This window comes from Copadichromis virginalis, linkage group LG7 (assembly GCF_057382275.1).
Source record: "Copadichromis virginalis isolate Kocher_CV1m ecotype Utaka linkage group LG7, C_Virginalis_male_GT1.1, whole genome shotgun sequence".
Lineage (NCBI taxonomy): Eukaryota > Metazoa > Chordata > Actinopteri > Cichliformes > Cichlidae > Copadichromis > Copadichromis virginalis.
Window position 1 is genome coordinate 53252245 of NC_140624.1, and position 15846 is coordinate 53268090.

General features: G+C 41.6%; 1 protein-coding gene across 1 annotated transcript; it reads right to left on the bottom strand.

Annotated features, from left to right (window-relative positions):
• Window positions 1-6: 6 nt before the first annotated feature.
• Window positions 7-14815, bottom strand: ppp1r26 (protein phosphatase 1, regulatory subunit 26). The gene is made up of 5 exons (XM_085464142.1): window positions 14431-14815; window positions 3106-6446; window positions 880-994; window positions 673-758; window positions 7-569 (listed from the first exon to the last, which is right to left on the bottom strand). The coding sequence occupies exons 2-5, from the start codon at window positions 6375-6377 to the stop codon at window positions 512-514; spliced, it is 3531 nt and encodes a 1176-aa protein (XP_085320268.1). The 5' UTR covers window positions 6378-6446; window positions 14431-14815; the 3' UTR covers window positions 7-511.
• Window positions 14816-15846: the final 1031 nt, after the last annotated feature.

The following is a 15846-nucleotide window of genomic DNA, read 5'->3' on the forward strand; positions in this document are numbered from 1 at the left end:
TTAACCCACCTTTTCTCGGCTCAACTTTATTGAAAGAGTTGGAGCGTCACAGGCAGTACCGTTCTTGTGTCATTTAGCTATGAAACGTATTCAAGAACATAAGCCAATGCTTGTTGTAAGAAGAAAAACTGTTAATATAAAACAAATGTTTGTAAATATAGACGCCACTTCTAACAAAAAACAACAGTGGCATCATGAGGATAAGAACAAATATATGGTACCTCAAACAATATAACCCCAAATCAAATTTACTGTGCATTCGAGAAAAAATAGAAGAATTCAGCTAAGATAAATGCTGAAATACTCAAGGTATCCCTGAGTTCAGGATCCATATTTAATCCAAAATTAAAATTTAATGCCCTTAGTACTGTTATAGAACTTACCAAAACTTTACATACTTACTAAATACTTTAAAAAACAACAACTGTAATACATAAACACTTGGGTCCATAATAGTTTTTCAACAATCCATACACGCGCTAACAGCAGGCAGCATCTTCCAGGTGCATCTTTAAAAGCCAGCTTTTATCTCACTGTGTATGCTGAGCTTGCTGAGCGCGTCCAGTTTCCTGCAAAAAACCAAACAAACAAGGAAACTCAAGTTGCAGATGAGTTTTCTTTGCGTTTGATCATTCACTGTTGAGACAAAACCATTTGGGTGCGATCACATACCCGCTTACTGGAACAAACTGAAGTTTCCTTTTGACGTGCTGCACAGCCTTGCCGTGCACAGAAGAGTTAATGAGGGAAGTTTTCTCCTGCAAGCATTGCATAATACACACTTCACACTGTGGATTTGAACTGTTTTTTTATAAAGAACTGAAATCATGATGTTTGTAACTGACAAACAAACGCTGTCGTGTTTCCACATAATTGTACCTTCTTGCACTTTTCAGCCAAGTATCTCCTGTTGAACATGCTGCCTCTCTCCTCTGAGGTAAGAGCTATGCAAGGCCTGAAGGTAATGCCGGGATCAATGGCACTGGATAAAGACCTGGTAAAGGCAGAGTAGGATATGCATCAGACTACTCCTGCAGTAATCTTTAATAATTCTGTAAATTATAAAATTTAAGTCAAGAGGCCCACTGTTGCTCAGATTCCAATCTTTATTACACAGATGCACTTAAAAGACACGGCAAACATTTCTGTCATCAGAAAGAGTAAAAGAAAGAAGAAGAAGAAAAAAAACACTTCTTACAAAATATTTACAGAAAAACTGGATATGCACAGCATGTTCAGTAATGCCTTTTTTATTTCATAAAGAAAAATAAATAGCCTTTTTCAAACAGGAAATCCAGGAAAACTTTAACATGACAAAAAAAAAACCAAAAACAAGCCACACAAAATATCAACTTTAGCAAGACAGCGAGGGGGAAATGTGGTACTTATGGAATCTGGAGCAAGACTTTATCCGAGACTACTAGAAGATCTATCACCAGCAACTCGGCTTTAAATTTTCTTTCATGAAAATCAATTATAGAACAGACAAAGACAAGAAGAGCGCTGTGTGTGAAAAGCAAAAGGTTGGTGGTAACTTGGTTCCTGTACCCATGATATTTATCTTAAAAATAAAACAACCCCCTACCCAAAAAAAGTGGCTCACAAGAGTCAAAGTAATAATTGAAACATAGTGGCTGTTTCTGCTTTATACTTAAAAAGTAGAAACTGACTGAAATGATCATCATTCAGAGTGCACAGAATTAGTCTGAGGTAAGGGATTAAAAGAATAAGACAAATGTGAGAAGGAAAAAAGAAAGGAAGGAGACTTTTCAAGATGGTGCTGACAGTATAAAAACACTTGCTGCACTTGAGTGAAAAGGTTGTGAAAGTGTCAAAAGATCTAATGATATACACTGTGCAGAGTGCAGCACATGCTGGACAAAGTAAATTGTGTCATTGCAGACACAGATGAGAAAATTCAGAGGAATAATAAACCAATAAACCAAAAAGTTCACTTACTTTGTATTTTAGTCTAAATATATTTTAAGGTTTGTTTAAACAGTATTGAAATCTGATTGGTCTTTTTTTTTTTTTTTTTTTTTTTTTTACATTAGATACACAATGCCCTTAATTTCATGTTAAAAATATTGTTTGGGGCTACAACTAAAACTTATTTTCAGTACTGACTGCTCAGCTCAGGTAAAGTGATTCTATTTGACATTGAAGAGGAAAAAACCCCACTTACCTAACACACAAAGAAATGAAATGCAGCAAATAACCCTATTTTAGGAAGTTTTGGCATTTTTGCTTGAAAAAATGATTGTTTTGGGGTTTTCTCTCACTTATGTTTTCACCCTAACCACTGCAGCTTTAGCACCCAGACGTTTAACTTTGTGCCATTTTGATTTCCTGCACATGTAAAATAAATGAAAACCATAATCTAGGCAGTGATGGAAACCTACTACAATAAATAAGAATGCACAGTGAGATTTCAAACCAATACCAGGACCACTGTTTAAAAAAAATCTAGCCAATGTCCAGGTTATATATATATTTTTTAAACAGTTTATACAAACCTGATGAGACACAAACAATAACCACTGACCAATGCCATCTGTGTCATTTGATTTGTACTGGCTTATTCAATGGTCCATCCCTAAATTTGATGTTGGAAATTACTTTTAAAGTCTTAATAAGGTAACTAATGTAACTATTCAGGGCTCTGGGTTTCCTACTGGAAGATGGGAAAAGATGCAACCTAAATTTAAACATTTTGGACTCAAACCTAAATCGTTATTCTGCCAAACTGAGACTTCTTTTCCTTGTCACGTCTTCTTTTTTGTTTTTTAGCAAAAATATTTAGGAACATGTAATTTTCTACCGCTCATTCGTTTCTGCACGAAAGTGTCACTGTATTGCTTTTCAAACGATCAACAACAGATAACTTATGAGCACATATAAAGTTTTCATTGTGGTTCCACAACTGTGAAATTGTAAAAATACATAAAAAAAAGTCAGTTTTATGATAAAAAAAAAAAAAATCAATAAACATTCCCTTATAAATCAATGAGCTCGATCAGAATCTATAATATTTGACAGGACACCATTAGAGAAATCAGAAAATGATGACACTATGGTTTATAGTGGTCAAAGAAAAATACTTACAATGTGGAAAAGCCCTGCTTCTTTTCTGGATTTCTCTTCTGGCCTGATTCACAATCTGTCTCATCTATAAACTCTTCCTCTTTTCTTCCTAGATGCACTTCTTTATTATCTATCTTCATACCCTCGCCTTCGCTCTTCTTCTCCCTTAGTAAGTTTGCTCTCTCCTTAACCTCGCTTCTTTCCCTGCATTGAACCTGGACGTGATTTGTCCTATTAGCTTCCAGTTCCACAAACACACTCTTGTCCTTGGGCATATGCACCGTACTCTCCTTCTCCCCTTCGATGGAGCACTGGGACCTCTGGCCGGCAGGTAGATCCCGTGTAAAGGACATCCTCGGATGCTGTCTGGCAGCAGAAAAAAAATTCAAAACAGGAGATGTGAATGTAGTATTTCCAGCAGTGTCTTTAGAACAGGGGAATGGTGATTTACTGGTCCTTGCAGAGGACCAAACAGTAACAGGGGTCTGTAATTTGTGGGCCATTCCTCCACTCTGATGTGTTACCGAGCCACCCTCGCTGATTTCAGATGAGGTGATGTGGAACGGAGTCCGACTGAGAGTCCTCGCGTCGTGAGTAGGTAGTCCGAGGCTCTGGCGCCATTTGATTGCCTCTGAGCGAGAATGAGCGACGCTAGGACTCAAAATTGGTCGAGCCCTCTTCGTCTGTGAGGTGGCGTTGTGGACATCACCTTTATCAATATACGGTCTCCTTTCCTCAGTTCTAGCTGCCCCTGCCCCATCTGCTGGTTCCAAAAGACTGGGACTGCAGGATCCGGCTGAGGGATGTGATTGTGCACCGACCGCAGAGATGTCTGGAAAAACAGTCTGTGGTGTCTGAAGTCTATTATGAGCTGGACTACTAATATGAGACTTTTCAGAGAGAGGACTGATACTTTTCGTTGGAATCTCAGCCAGCTGATTTTCCTGTTTAATGTCTTTATCTTGAAATGAGCTACAAATAGTGACAGTACCATTCCTGGCTATATTTCCATCTTTAATTTTGTCTGCGGTAGAAACCTTGGCCTTTTCAGCCAGAAATCTTCGGATCTCTTGCTCAATACTGTCATCGCTGTCTACTGAGCTGCTGTCTTCCTTAATCTGAGGTGCGGCTTCCGCAGTGTGCACAAACTGGATGCCTGGACGCTCAGCTCCCTTCAGGATCTCCGTTTCACCTTCATGCAGCTCGTGATTCTTACCTTTATAAACTTGCTTATGTTGTGAAATGCTCTTTTTCCCCAGCCCAGGCTTGTCTTTCTTGTCATTCTTACTTTTCTGCACCTTTTTCAAATCACTACACTTGGAAAGAAAGTCAATGTGTAACTTTTTGGTCTGAAATGCATTTCCTAACAGCGGGTCTTCGTCTTTGAGGCACTTCCTTGATTTCCGCTTTAAGTCTCTCATCTTTTTCTTTGATTTCTTTTTCGTTTTCAGAAGGTCTTTTATCGCCGTGTCTAGGTCCTCATCGCTGTCAAGAGAGCTGCTTTTGTCTCCACTTTGGTCTGACTTGTGTAATCCAGTGGCAGGGTGTGTTTGACTTCTCTGGGGCAATGCCAAGAGCTTTGATTCTTTTGTATGGTCAGGTAAAGGCTTAGAGGCGGTTTCTTTAACGCTGTCCTCTGCCCCTGCCATGGTGGAAACACAAATGTTTTTCTCTTTGTGTTTTCTTCGTTGCTTTAAAGACAGTTTCGATGGTTTCTTTTCGATCTGTGGTTCATTTGCTTTTACCTTCTCCATTTCATTTGTACCCTGAGCGTCTTGAGTCACAGCAGAGCTGGGTGCCTGTTTGTGCACTTGGGCCTTCTGCTCGAGAAATTTCCTGATTTCTTGCTCAATCCCATCTTCACTATCAATGGAGCTGTCATTGCTTTCTTCACAGGGGCAGTTTTCAGGAAGAGAAGACTGGAAGGAAGATTCAGTGGTGACACAACCACTAAGGCCAACGCTATGATGGAAGGGCCCAGGCATGACAGTCTTTGAAATGTCCAGTATTGCCTCAGCACACATGAGCTCTGCAGTTGTATTGGCCTTTGGAGGGGCAGGGGTTGCCTGCTCCTTCAAACTCTCTACTTTATATGACAAAAATACATTTTCTTTACATTTCAAGCTGTCTGAAAGTGTAGGTTTGGGTATAGAAACAGATGGAGTAGGCTGGAAAGATTTCACTTCTTTTTCTGTCGTGCTCATCTTTTTCCTCAGCTTCTGTCTTTTGATATTCTCTGCGCTTGTACTTGCAACATTGTGTATTATCGACTTACTGAAAGGTTTCTGCTTGTGCAGCGATGGCGTCAGGACGCTCTTCTCCTTGAGTTGTTCAAGCTGGTAGCAGCGAATCGCTTCTTCAATCCCGTCATCGCTACTCGAGTCAGACTCCTCTTTGAATGCACGTGGATCGAAAGCTTCTGCTGTGTTCTGCTGCTCCTTTTTCTCCAGCTGATATCTCTGAATGGCCTCCTCGATGCCGTCGTCGCTACTGGAATCATTCGAGTCTTCCACCTTAGCCGTGACGGGGTAACTGACAGTTTTGTTGATGAGACTCACTGGTTTAGAGGGATTTCTTGCTTGCTCTTTTGAACACTCCAAACTTTTGTTTGTGCTTTTATTCAAATCGAAGTTCTTAACTATATTTTCATTTAGAGATGCCTTGTTTTTAATACACTTTTTTATAGGTATGACAGTGGGTACTGCTGGGGTCTCGACTTTGAGGCTTTTTGAAAAATTGCTACCCGCAATCAAGAATGCATCGCTGTTGCTGTGCTGTTTGGACACCTCGGGAATGGATGGGTTTCTTCTCTGAATTTTAGATGATGGGAGAAAAGTCGAGCACGGTTCTGCTTTGCGTTTGTGATCATCCTTTTCTTTCAGGTATTCCAGTATTGCCTCCTCGATTCCTCTGTCCACAGAATCGTCGCTATCCGAGTCACTGCTTTCACGGATGTTTGGCGAGGAAATGTCAACATGTGGGTTTTCACTGGGGCTTTTAGTTTTGGACTTGACTCCCACATAAGAACCTGCTGCAACCTTGCAGACTTGGGGATGACCCTCCTGTCCTGATAGCACATTACCCTCGATCTCGTCGCCCATCTCGAGTGAGGACTGGGTGCTTCTAAGACTCTCTATGATCATCTGGACCTTGTCTGAGATAGGTGTGCCTCTTGTGGACAACTCTGTGTCAGAGTCATTGAAGCAAACTGGAGGGCTATAGCCTCCAGGCGGGCCACATGTTCTCCATTCTGTTTGCGTCACTGCGACAGGAGGTACATTCATCAAGTACATTCTAGTGAAGTAGGGTGAGGTCCTCGACCACTGGAGCGCAGCGGACTCCGTTCAGTTACATTTTTCACTCTGTAATGAAGAAAAGAAAAAAAAAAAACACAGAAAGAAAAAATGTCACTAAAGTGATGATTATTAAAACTACAATTAGACTTCATCCAACCAAACTGCTGTTACTCAAATTTTACAGTCTGTAAGAGCTGAAAATCAGGTCCTTCATGCCCAATATTGCTGTCATGATTTATTGTAGCTTTAATACATACACACAGATAGCCTCAGATTACTTAAGCGTGGCTGAACCATGAGAGCATGCCAAGAAAAATGCCAAACTGCTCATGATGGGATTAATCCGATAGTAGGCCAGATCATCTGAAGGGTCTTCTGTGATTGGTTGTTGTTTTATGGCCCACTCTGCTGTTGGTATTACACTTTAACTGGGTCCAAATGAACACTTAGAACAACCAGTGGCCAGTTGAGTCAAGTCCACTCGAATTGTTATCATTTAAGACTCATGTAGGCTGATGGCAACATGATGACAATCTGCCTGCATTCATTATTTGGAAAGCAATTATTTGCAACAATTTTGACAATTTATCTGAGAGTGATTAGACTGGAACTTTTTGTAGAACGGTTGCCTACTATCAGGCAATCTGTGCAATGGTCTTGCAATCAAAAGTGGTCATGAGTGTGCAACACCCTCAATCTCTGGCAAACCATTTAGAAACCCCATGTTGAAATCGGTTGCACTATATGAAAAATTCATTTAAAATTTCTTTTCTTTTTTTTTTTTATGGAAGGAGGTTGCTGTCCTGTTTTCACTGTGTCACTGAGCTATCAGCCTGCTCTGAATAGGAGGCAACTTTGTCAAATAAGTGTGTTGGAAGGTTTTTCAGGTGAGCCTGTAAAAATACATCACAGCCACACGAAACAAGCAATATCATGCCATACTGATTTCTTTCCCCTTACCCCGAGTAGTAGTAATCAGCTAATAGACATTGAGCTGAAAAACCATTTGATCTATTTTAAATGTGCATTTTTTCTGCTTTTTGTTATTTTTTTGATAATTCAGGCATTAAAGCTGTTTGGTGGACAAAGCAAAAATTACTATTCCGTCACTTTAAGCACAGAGATTTTACAGACCACTTTTTCTCCTTCAAGTCTGGTACCACACATCATAGCTCGAAGGTTTCTGAAAATAATTAAGTCTACCCATCAACGGCAAAGCACTTTAAAAGCAAACAAAAAGACCCCAACAAAACTGAGTCTACAGCTGACACATTAAGCCACTGCGCAGCCTTCTAAAATGCCTAGAGCATCATCAGTTGCCGGACAGAAAAACAACCAATTGTAATCGATCCAATCTTACACCAACCCGAGTGGCATGCTCATCTATTTTAACAATTAACACCCCCGCCGCCCCCCCCACAAACCAGAATATTAAAAAAAAAAAAGTTCAATATAAAACAGGCTGCAAAGATTTGATAACAATCCAGAGGCCACCATTTAATCAAGGCACATCCAGAGTGTAAGTGAAATGTTGGCAGCTGTGTTTTAATACTTCTGTGGCTCCCAATTACTGAATTCATTTCCTCAAATTAACAGCATGAAAAATACTTTCTAATTTATTTTCCATTCAATAATGGACGCGGTATATTTTTTTCCCTACTTGTGTCATTTTTTGTACATTTGCAATGTAAAGAATACTTGTCAAGACCAGTGTGTTGGATGGTTGTTTGGTTGATCCAATTTAATACAAGTTTGCTAGGCTAACGTTGTCTCAGGATGGTGGTGCATGAGACGAGTCATCTTGTCATCATTGTATTTTAATTTATTTAATAAACCCCCCAACTAGAGCTGGGCGATATGAGATTTTTTCATATCACGATTAGAGCTGGGCGATAGAACGATAACGATATGTATCGCGATATAACTTTTACTCGATAGAGAAATTAAGCTATCGCGATAGACCTCGCCGCTCTTGTCCTCTTAAAAAAAAAAATAAATAAAAAAAAAAAAAGGTCAGCCAATCCAAATTAAGTAGCGCAGAGCTGAACCAATCACAGCCGCAGCGTCACGTCGCGTGACTTGCTACGTACAGCACAAGTGCCAAGCCGCACGTGTGTTTGTTTGGGAAGCAGCCAGCGCGTAATGGAGGAAATGAGTGTGCCGACTAGAAAAATCAACCGAGCGTGACCGAAGAGAAAACCGATGATGGTTCCAATGCCGGAGAGATTGTCGAACGGAAGAGCCATAGAAGTTCCGTAGTGTGAAGGTATTTCGGCTATTTCAAGTCTGACAAAAAACAGAGTAGCGTGCACTGTAAATTGTGCCGAAAGCAAGTCTGGAAATACAATAAACTGGTGCATGCATCACACTGTGCGCCACGTTATTGTTTCGGTGAAATGAATTTCTACAATACTGTTACTGTTAATTCTACTCTCTGCAGTGTTTAAATGCTTACATATACACACAGTTACTGTCCCTCCACACGTACGACTCTGTTCTGCTTCTATGCCCCAGCTTTGTTTACTTTTTCCCACCGAGGCTTCTAGACTTCTGATTGGCCAACATTTAGGCACGGTTAGGAATCTAGCGCCACCTGCTGCTTTGGCATGTTCATAGCAGCGTTTTCCTTCATTTCTGCCTTTACGTGTGGACGGGATTATTTTTTAAAACGAAAACGGAAAATCTCTGTTTTCAAAAATACCCGTGTACGTGTGGACGTAGCCTCAGTCTCTGACTGGAAGCGCTAATTCGTCATTCGGCTTTTGTCAGACTAAAGTAACTGTTAAAACTGTTTGAAAAGCTCAGCTATACAACAAGGAGAGATTGAGAATTTCCTTTTAGTTCTCAGTTTATTTGATATTGACAAAAGTTAGTCAGTTTTGTCTGTTCTTCTGTAAAACAAACTAAGATTTATTTTTAGAATTAATATTTTGTTTCTAAGTGGAATTGACAATTTAGTCTGTTTCGTTTGTTCTATTTTGAAACTTAAACGCTTTAGTGGCTGCCTTTTGTGTAGTTTGCAATATTTGCCTTTATTTATCTGAAAAAGTCTCATGTTCCTTAAGTACATCTACCCTGTTGAACTTAGGACGCCACACACACCGAGCCGACAGGCTAGCAGATGACTCCGGCAAGACCAGAGGTGGAGGTTTGTGCATTTATATTAACAATGCTTGGTGCATGAATTCCACTACTACTGAGAGTCACTGCTCACCTAATGCGGAGTTTCTAATGGTCAAATGCAGACCTTATTATCTCCCCAGAGAATTCACTTCGATCATACTCACTGCCGTGTATATACCCCCCGACGCTAATGCTAGGTTGGCCATGAAAGAACTTTCTGCAGCCATTAACAAACACCAGAATAAACACCCCGAGGCTGCTTTTATTGTTGCTGGCGACTTCAACCACACCAACTTAAAGACAGTCCTCCCCAGATTCCACCAACATGTCTCCTGCCACACCAGAGGAGACAAGACTTTAGACCATGTGTATTCCAACCTGGCTGGAGCCTACAAAGCAACACCCCTCACCCACATTGGACAATCGGACCATCTCTCCCTGTTCCTCACACCTCGGTATTCACCACTCATCCAACGTGTGAAACCTGCTGTGAGGACAATTAAAGTGTGGCCAGAGGGGACAGACGCAGTGCTCCAGGACAGATTTAAAAACACAGACTGGAATATGTTCACCCACACAGACCTGGACCAGTACGCCTCATCTGTACTGGATTACATCTCCAAAACCACAGACAGTGTCACCACCCAGAAACGGATCACCATGTACCCCAACCAGAAGCCTTGGATGAACCGGGATGTTCGTCTCCTCCTGAAGGCCCGCAACACTGCCTTTAGGTCAGGAGATGCACACGCCTACAGTACAGCCAGGGCTAATCTAAAGAAGGGCATCAAAAAAGCCAAACACCATTACAAAAAGAAGGTAGAAGAACACTTCTCCAACTCCAACCCCCGACGCATGTGGCAAGGACTCCAGACCATCACAGACTACAGGACCACCAAACCCTCCCCCGCATCCTCTGATGTCTCCTTCCTCAACGAGCTCAACAACTTTTATGCTCGTTTTGAGCGAGGGAACCCCACAACCACAACCAAAGCAGACATGACGCCAGACCACCAACCTATGACTCTCTCCCCCACCGATGTAGGAGCGGTGCTGAGCAGGATCAATGTCCACAAGGCTGCAGGCCCTGATGGCATCCCCGGGCGTGTTCTCAGAGCGTGTTCTGGGGAGCTTGCAGGAGTGCTCACAGACATATTCAATCTGTCCTTGGCCCACGCTGTGGTACTGGCCTGCTTCAAATCCACCTCCATCGTCCCGATACCCAAAAACTCCAACCCATCTTGCCTCAATGATTACCGCCCAGTAGCACTCACCCCCATCATCACTAAGTGCTTAGAGCGACTGGTCCTAGCACACTTCAAATCCTGTCTCCCCCCCACCCTGGACCCCCACCAATTCGCATACCGCCAGAACAGGAGCACAGAGGATGCAGTCTCCATCGCACTGCACTCTGTCCTCTCACACCTGGACAACAACAACACCTACGCCAGAATGCTGTTTATAGACTTCAGTTCAGCGTTCAATACAATCCACCCCTCACAACTCATCAGGAAACTGACAGACCTGGGTATCAGTTCCCTCATCTGCAAATGGTTACTAGACTTCCTGACCAACCGCCCCCAACATGTCCGGCTGGATAACCGCTGCTCATCTACCATCACAATGATGGGTTAGGGTTAGGGTTAACATATCGTGATTAGAGCTGGGCGATATGAGATTTTTTCATATCACGATATGTTTTTTTCATTTCAGGCGATAACGATATCTATCACGATATAAGCCAAATAACTATATTTGTAAGATTTAAATGTGCCGTTGCTCACAAGTAAAATGTGAAATAATCAGCAGCTTGTTTTTAAATATTTATTTCCCATAATAAGTTCAACAGGGTAGATGTACTTAAGGAACATGAGACTTTTTCAGATAAATAAAGGCAAATATTGCAAACTACACAAAAGGCAGCCGCTAAAGTGTTTAAGTTTCAAAATAGAACAAACGAAACAGACTAAATTGTCAATTCCACTTAGAAACAAAATATTAATTCTAAAAATAAATCTTAGTTTGTTTTACAGAAGAACAGACAAAACTGACTAACTTTTGTCAATATCAAATAAACTGAGAACTAAAAGGAAATTCTCAATCTCTCCTTGTTGTATAGCTGAGCTTTTCAAACAGTTTTAACAGTTACTTTAGTCTGACAAAAGCCGAATGACGAATTAGCGCTTCCAGTCAGAGACTGAGGCTACGTCCACACGTACACGGGTATTTTTGAAAACTGAGATTTTCCGTTTTCGTTTTAAAAAATAATCCCGTCCACACGTAAAGGCAGAAATGAAGGAAAACGCTGCTATGAACATGCCAAAGCAGCAGGTGGCGCTAGATTCCTAACTGTGCAGAAATGTTGGCCAATCAGAAGTCTAGAAGCCTCGGTGGGAAAAAGTAAACAAAGCTGGGGCATAGAAGCAGAACCGAGTCGTACGTGTGGAGGGACAGTAACTGTGTGTATATGTAAGCATTTAAACACTGCAGAGAGTAGAATTAACAGTAACAGTATTGTAGAAATTCATTTCACTGAAACAATAACGTGGCGCACAGTGTGATGCATGCACCAGTTTATTGTATTTCCAGACTTGCTTTCGGCACAATTTACAGTGCACGCTACTCTGTTTTTTGTCAGACTTGAAATAGCCGAAATACCTTCACACTACGGAACTTCTATGGCTCTTCCGTTCGACAATCTCTCCGGCATTGGAACCATCATCGGTTTTCTCTTCGGTCACGCTCGGTTGATTTTTCTAGTCGGCACACTCATTTCCTCCATTACGCGCTGGCTCCATTACCCGCTGGCTGCTTCCCAAACAAACACACGTGCGGCTTGGCACTTGTGCTGTACGTAACAAGTCACGCGACGTGACGCTGCGGCTGTGATTGGTTCGGCTCTGCGCTACTTAATTTGGATTGGCTGACCTTTTTTTTTTTTTTTTTTTTAAGAGGACAAGAGCGGCGAGGTCTATCGCGATAGCTTAATTTCTCTATCGAGTAAAAGTTATATCGCAATACATATCGTTATCGTTCTATCGCCCAGCTCTACCCCCAACACCCAGGATAAGCTGAAGAGAATGCATGGATGGATATTTGGTGTCCCTGTATCAATACATTGCAAAAATACTGCAACACTATGCTACTAGTTACTTTACAGAAATATTTCCATTAGATCAAAGACCCTATGTGCTTATTAAAGTAGGAGTTCTCACCACTTTTGATGTGGGATCCTTTTTCCATTTTCTTGTTTTACCAGGAATTACCTAGATGCTGGTTCTTGTCACATCAAAGATATCTCAGTTGTTAGCGATAAATTTGCCTTTCTAAAATTTTTCCATTTTAGAAAAAATGTGTCCTAAAAACAGGAAACAGGCCGGTGTAGCTGACTTTTGTTCTCAAATGGCTATGGAAGTGCACTAAACTGCAGTTTCTGGAATGGCCACTTGAGGCTCGCTCCAAAAGCGAGTCAATTTTTGTAGAATGCACAGCTTTACAGCAGAAATAAACATCTTTATGACTTTGATCAGTACAGCAGTCTTTCACCACTCTTCATGCCGCATCTCTGGCATGCACATTTTTAGAAACACTCATTGATATTAAGGCTTAAAGTTAGGGTTGTGCCTGTTTCGAGTGACAGGTGAGTGTTATTTTATCTGGTTTAGGCTGGAGTGCACTAAAGGTCCCTCCAAGAAGTCAGCTGTTGAGTTTTTCTGGTGTGTACTTAGTGCATGCACCTTTCTAATTAAACAAGGTATCTTAGGAAACTCCTTTGCTCTGATAGGGCGGTATCTGATCTGGACCTATCATAAGTGTAGTACAGGTGTAGTTACAATAAAGTTATGACGTTTTTGATATGTTACTTAAAGACATTACAGGTTGTTTGCATTCTGTTAAAAATGCAAACACATTTGAGAGGACAGAATATTAAAACTGACACACTAATAAACAGTGGCTGTCCGGACAAGTGTCAGGTTCCACAGTTATAGGATGGGACCTTGGCCCTTCTATATATGGAGGGATAAACTAGGCTAAAACTAGAGATAAACGTTGCAGGGTCCCGTCACCATCAAGTAGCCTTCGGGCATCAACCTGCTGGATGAGTCGCGGAGCCCGAGCCTAGCCTGCTTGCACAAATTGGAAATCCGCCCTTCCAGCTCATCTGCAGCCTACAGGGGTGCACAGCCAGCCCCCCTATAGCCCAGCTACGAGGCTAAACTCGTAACCATCCCGATTACTGCGTTTAACTCGCTGAACCCGGTAGAAAGTACAAGTAACACTACGTAACCAGAATGGGTCAATAAAGACGCGGCACTGAAAAAAAAAGCCTATAAACCGAGCCAAATACGCCTCATACCGGAGTCTTACGCCAACTTTGTTTCATGTATTATGTATACAAAGAAACTTTCGCCAGACATACCAACAATTCACGAACAACATTTTCCGTGTTTCATAAGTAAACGTGCCGTTGTCAGTATTTTCGCTACGGGACGGTTTCCTGGTTTCAGCAGACCAACCCCGGCTGTCCCCGTAACCCTATAGCGGCGCGGAGTGCACAGCTGCCCGGCTTGCATCGTTAGGAGACTCCGCAGAGCAACCATGTTTCTTCGCACCGGCCACGGTTGTCAAAACCCACAGCACTCGGTCCACAACCCGCTAGAACGTAAGTAATGCCACTAAATGCGTTTAGACTGAGCAGAAACGCGTCGTTTGGCCGAGAAATGGAGGAAGCGATGTGAAACATTGGGAGAGTTAAGCAGGGCTAGTCGGTGACTTGAAAGACACAAGCGGGCCTCCCGGCTGCTGCAGCCCCGGCATTTTCTCCGGCAAAGAAAGCCTTTGTACTGAGCCACAGCGTACACTCCTAGCCTGGGCTATCTTCACACAAATTGAGCCACAAAGAAGGCAATTTTCAAGTTTTACTCACCTGAATATGACACAGAACGAGAGTTACGGCGACAATATGCACATTGCTGCGCTGGTTTAAGATGCTCGGAAAGCCGTCGCGAAGCTATTTCGGTGTCCGTCAGCAGCTAACACCGCGCCTGAAGCTTCTCGCCGTCGAGTGCCCCTCCGCTCCGACTGCCGGGCGGACAAGCTTCCTTAAACCGGAGTCCAACCAAGCATGGATCCATTCAAATAGGGTATCGGCTTTTCTCCCGGAAAATGTTTGCGCTTACATTTTATGTATATTACACTGCAAAAACAATCGGTACGTCTAATATAACGATGGCGCATTTATAAAGTTAAACACTTTGCCGCCAGGAACCCTAAAGAAAATCTAGAGCATGACAGAGGATTAATACGCCTCCAAAGTTTTATCTCCTCAAACAACTCCCAGTCTATGCTCCACACTGATATCGACTCTAGTTCTCAGGGTGGTATAATGCAGTTTTTAGTGGCATGTGTTTGTTTTACTTGACACGTAATTCATATTTTACACTTAAAAAAAACTGTAATATTTGTATTACACTATATTTACTTTTTACATGAAAATTACATATAATGGTGGAAATGCATACGTCTTTTATTAGTATTATTATTATTTCTTGATCTTTTGAAGAGTCAAGTGAACATAAACTAGCATGCATAGCTGTGGGACTAACTCAGTGGAGCTCTGATCTTGAATTTACCAGGGGAGATTTAAAATTACTTTAAAAGGCACGTTTATACAGGGATCCCTATACAAACAAGCAAAATAGGAATGGATACCTCTCTAAACACCGATCAAAAGGTTTTCTGTCAAAAAGTCACGTTGTGATTTAGACTTTTTTTTTTTTTTTACAGCTCACAAAGCCCCCTTTCCTCTTTCAGAAGGAACACCGAAGGAAGAATGGGAGGAAAGCACAACTACTGGTGCTCAGCTTCTGCCAAGCTGACTCTACAACACTTAAACCTCCTTTAGAGTGCTTAGATTTCCAGAAAGGTTGCACAATTACAAAATCCTAATCATCACTTCCTTAGGGGCCCACATAGTAGAAAGTTTACACCATGTCATTACAGGCGTGCTAATGTTCTTTAATTTTAGATTGTTATAGCTTAGATTTAATTCCAGTTCTCATTCAAGGGTGGAAAAAAACAAACAAACAAACAAACAAAAACCCTTCGCTTTTAAAGTTAATCAATCAATCACAGCTTCTGGGCATTTGCCCTCTGCAAGTAAGCGCAATGTATTTTGTTTGCCAAGACCATTTCAAGCCCAAAACCTAAAGATAATAAGACTACAATAAATGTTAACAATAGTGCTATAACTCTTCTCACTTTAGATGCAGATGCCTTTACAGTTTTTACATTGTATTTACTAATGTTTTCTCCAAGCTGTTGGTTACGTCATGCCTTTCAT